We start from the raw sequence: 2500 nt of genomic DNA on the forward strand, positions 1-2500 counted from the left end.
CACGGAGCTGTGCTACCAGTTTCACGATGAGGTCAAGTCCCACGCAGAGGCTCTGGCGGCCTGTGAGGACCAGTCTGGGTCTCTGGTCAGCATCGTGGACCACGCTGAACAGAGCTATCTGGCAGGTGAGGTGGTCGTGTCAGAGGGTGGGTGTTGTTGTTGTTGTTGTTGTTGTGGGTCTTCTGTGGAAATGACCCCGTGTTTGTAAAACGCTTATTAATAATAATGGATACTTATATAGCACACTATCCAGAAATCTGCTCTAGGTGCTTTACAAAAACGCTTTTGTTAACATAAAACTTCATATCTATGTTACATACACACACCAAAATGTGACTACACATACGCACACACACACACACACACACACACACACACACACACACACACACACACACACACACACACACACACACACACACACACACACAAACGCTGCATACATACATTTTAACATACATGTGTATCTAACAGCTACCCTAACACATACGCACACATAGGCAGGCACAAACTTACATAAACACACGCACACGCACACACAATACACATTCATATACATGCATGTAGTTATGTACACATACATATGTATACACACATAGTCAAGCACAGCCAACGCAAAGGAAGTGGACCTGCCACGATTGAACTTATTGCTGAGGGAAAAGGTGAGTTTTGAGACGAGATTTAAAAGATACGAGGGAATCAGAATGACGGAGGTTATCAGGGAGCTTGTTCCACGTCTTTGGCGATTGAAAAGAAAACGATCTGTGTCCATAGGTCTTACTTCTGACGTGAGGTATCCTGAGAAGTCGAGTATCGAGTTGCTTGTCTCCGACCGAGGATAGGCGTTGTATAAGTATCCATGTCAATCACAGATTGACATAAGTTTATGTCTGGACCAGCTGCAAAGTGAGGGCTGTATTACCAATGTTTTCTTCAATGCGATGGGAAATCACTCTACAGCTTAGTCTTTTGTGAAGGACTCTCAAACCAGGAGACAAGATTGCACTGGCTCTTTGTGCTGCAGCCTTGGGGGGGCTACTTGGCCTTTGGGAACCATCTCAACGCCGACTGTCCTAAAACCCTCTTGGTCGAGAGAGTGGGGATGTAACTTGGGCAAGACACTAAACCACTATGATAAAATTCCAGCCCATATTGTCGGGACAGCAGTTACCTCCTCTGCTGATGTGATGGTCATGGTCGAACACGACTGATTATCATACATTGGTATACGGTGATGGTGACGGTGATGGTGATGGTGATGATGATACATGTCTGTCTGAGTGTGTACGTGTGTGTGCCTGAAATCTGATTGAATGACACAGGAAACAAATTAAATAAGCGCCCAATGGCAGTCGTCAGTCGGCTCTACCCAGGTAGGCAGACTGCTGTGGAAATGACCCCGTGTTTGTAAAACGCTTATTGCTTGTCTCCGACCGAGGACAGGCACAAAAAAGTATCCATGTCAAATCAAATGATGATGATGATGATGATGACGATGATGATGATGACGATGACGATGATAATGGCAGGCGGAACACTGTCCATGGAGGTCGGCGCAGTGTGGAAGAGAGCCACAGAATCCGAAGTGGTGGTGGTGGTGATGATGATGATGATGATGATGATGAGACTCCGAAGTGATGATGATGATGATGATGATGATGATGATGATGATGATGATGATGAGACTCCGAAGTGATGATGATGATGATGATGATGATGATGATGATGATGATGATGATGATGATGAGACTCCGAAGTGATGATGATGATGATGATGATGATGATGATGATGATGATGATGATGATGATGAGACTCCGAAGTGATGATGATGATGATGATGATGATGATGATGATGAGGATGAGGATGAGGATGATGATGAGGATGATGAGACTCCGAAGTGATGATGATGATGATGATGATGATGGTGGTGGTGGTGGTGGTGGTGGTGGCAGGCAGAGCACTGTCCATGGAGGTCGGCGCAGTGTGGACAGGAGCCACAGACTCCGAAGTGGAGGGAGGATGGGCGTGGGGAGATGGATCTCCCTTTGCCTTCGTCAACTGGAACACAGGTGTGTATGTGTGTGTGTGTGTGTGTGTGTGTGTGTGTGTGTGTGTGTGTGTTGTGTTGTGTTGTGTTGTGTTGTGTGTGTGTGTGTGTTGAATGTGTACGTGTGTGTGTGTGTGTGTGTGTGTGTGTTGAATGTGTACGTGTGTTTGTGTGTGTGTGTGTGTGTGTGTGTGTGTGTGTGTGTGTGTTGAATGTGTACGTGTGTGTGTGTGTGTGTGTGTGTGTGTGTGTGTGTGTGTGTGTGTGTGTGTTTCCCGCGCTCGTGCGTGTGAATGGGCACATGCGATTCATTAATCATTGATGCATTGATCCATTTCTTTACGATCAAAAAAAAAGAAAAAAAAAAGAAAAGAAAATGGTGAGCATATTCATATTACTATGCTCCAGGAGAACCTGACAACGGCGACAAGGCTCACTGCGCGGCCATGCT

The 2500-nt window shown here is 45.8% G+C and overlaps 1 protein-coding gene across 2 annotated transcripts in view; it reads left to right on the forward strand.

Moving 5' to 3' along the window:
• Nucleotides 1–2500, forward strand: part of LOC143290518 (macrophage mannose receptor 1-like) — a 92362-nt gene that overhangs the window by 42126 nt on the left and 47736 nt on the right. For both annotated transcript variants that reach the window (XM_076600028.1, XM_076600029.1), the window contains exons 18-20: nucleotides 1–125; nucleotides 1955–2071; nucleotides 2458–2500. The exon at nucleotides 1–125 is cut by the window's left edge and continues 46 nt beyond it; the exon at nucleotides 2458–2500 is cut by the window's right edge and continues 68 nt beyond it. In XM_076600028.1, coding sequence (XP_076456143.1) covers nucleotides 1–125; nucleotides 1955–2071; nucleotides 2458–2500 — 285 coding nt within the window. The remainder of the gene's footprint in view (nucleotides 126–1954; nucleotides 2072–2457) is intronic.

This window comes from Babylonia areolata, chromosome 15 (assembly GCF_041734735.1).
Source record: "Babylonia areolata isolate BAREFJ2019XMU chromosome 15, ASM4173473v1, whole genome shotgun sequence".
In the NCBI taxonomy this organism is placed as follows: domain Eukaryota; kingdom Metazoa; phylum Mollusca; class Gastropoda; order Neogastropoda; family Buccinidae; genus Babylonia; species Babylonia areolata.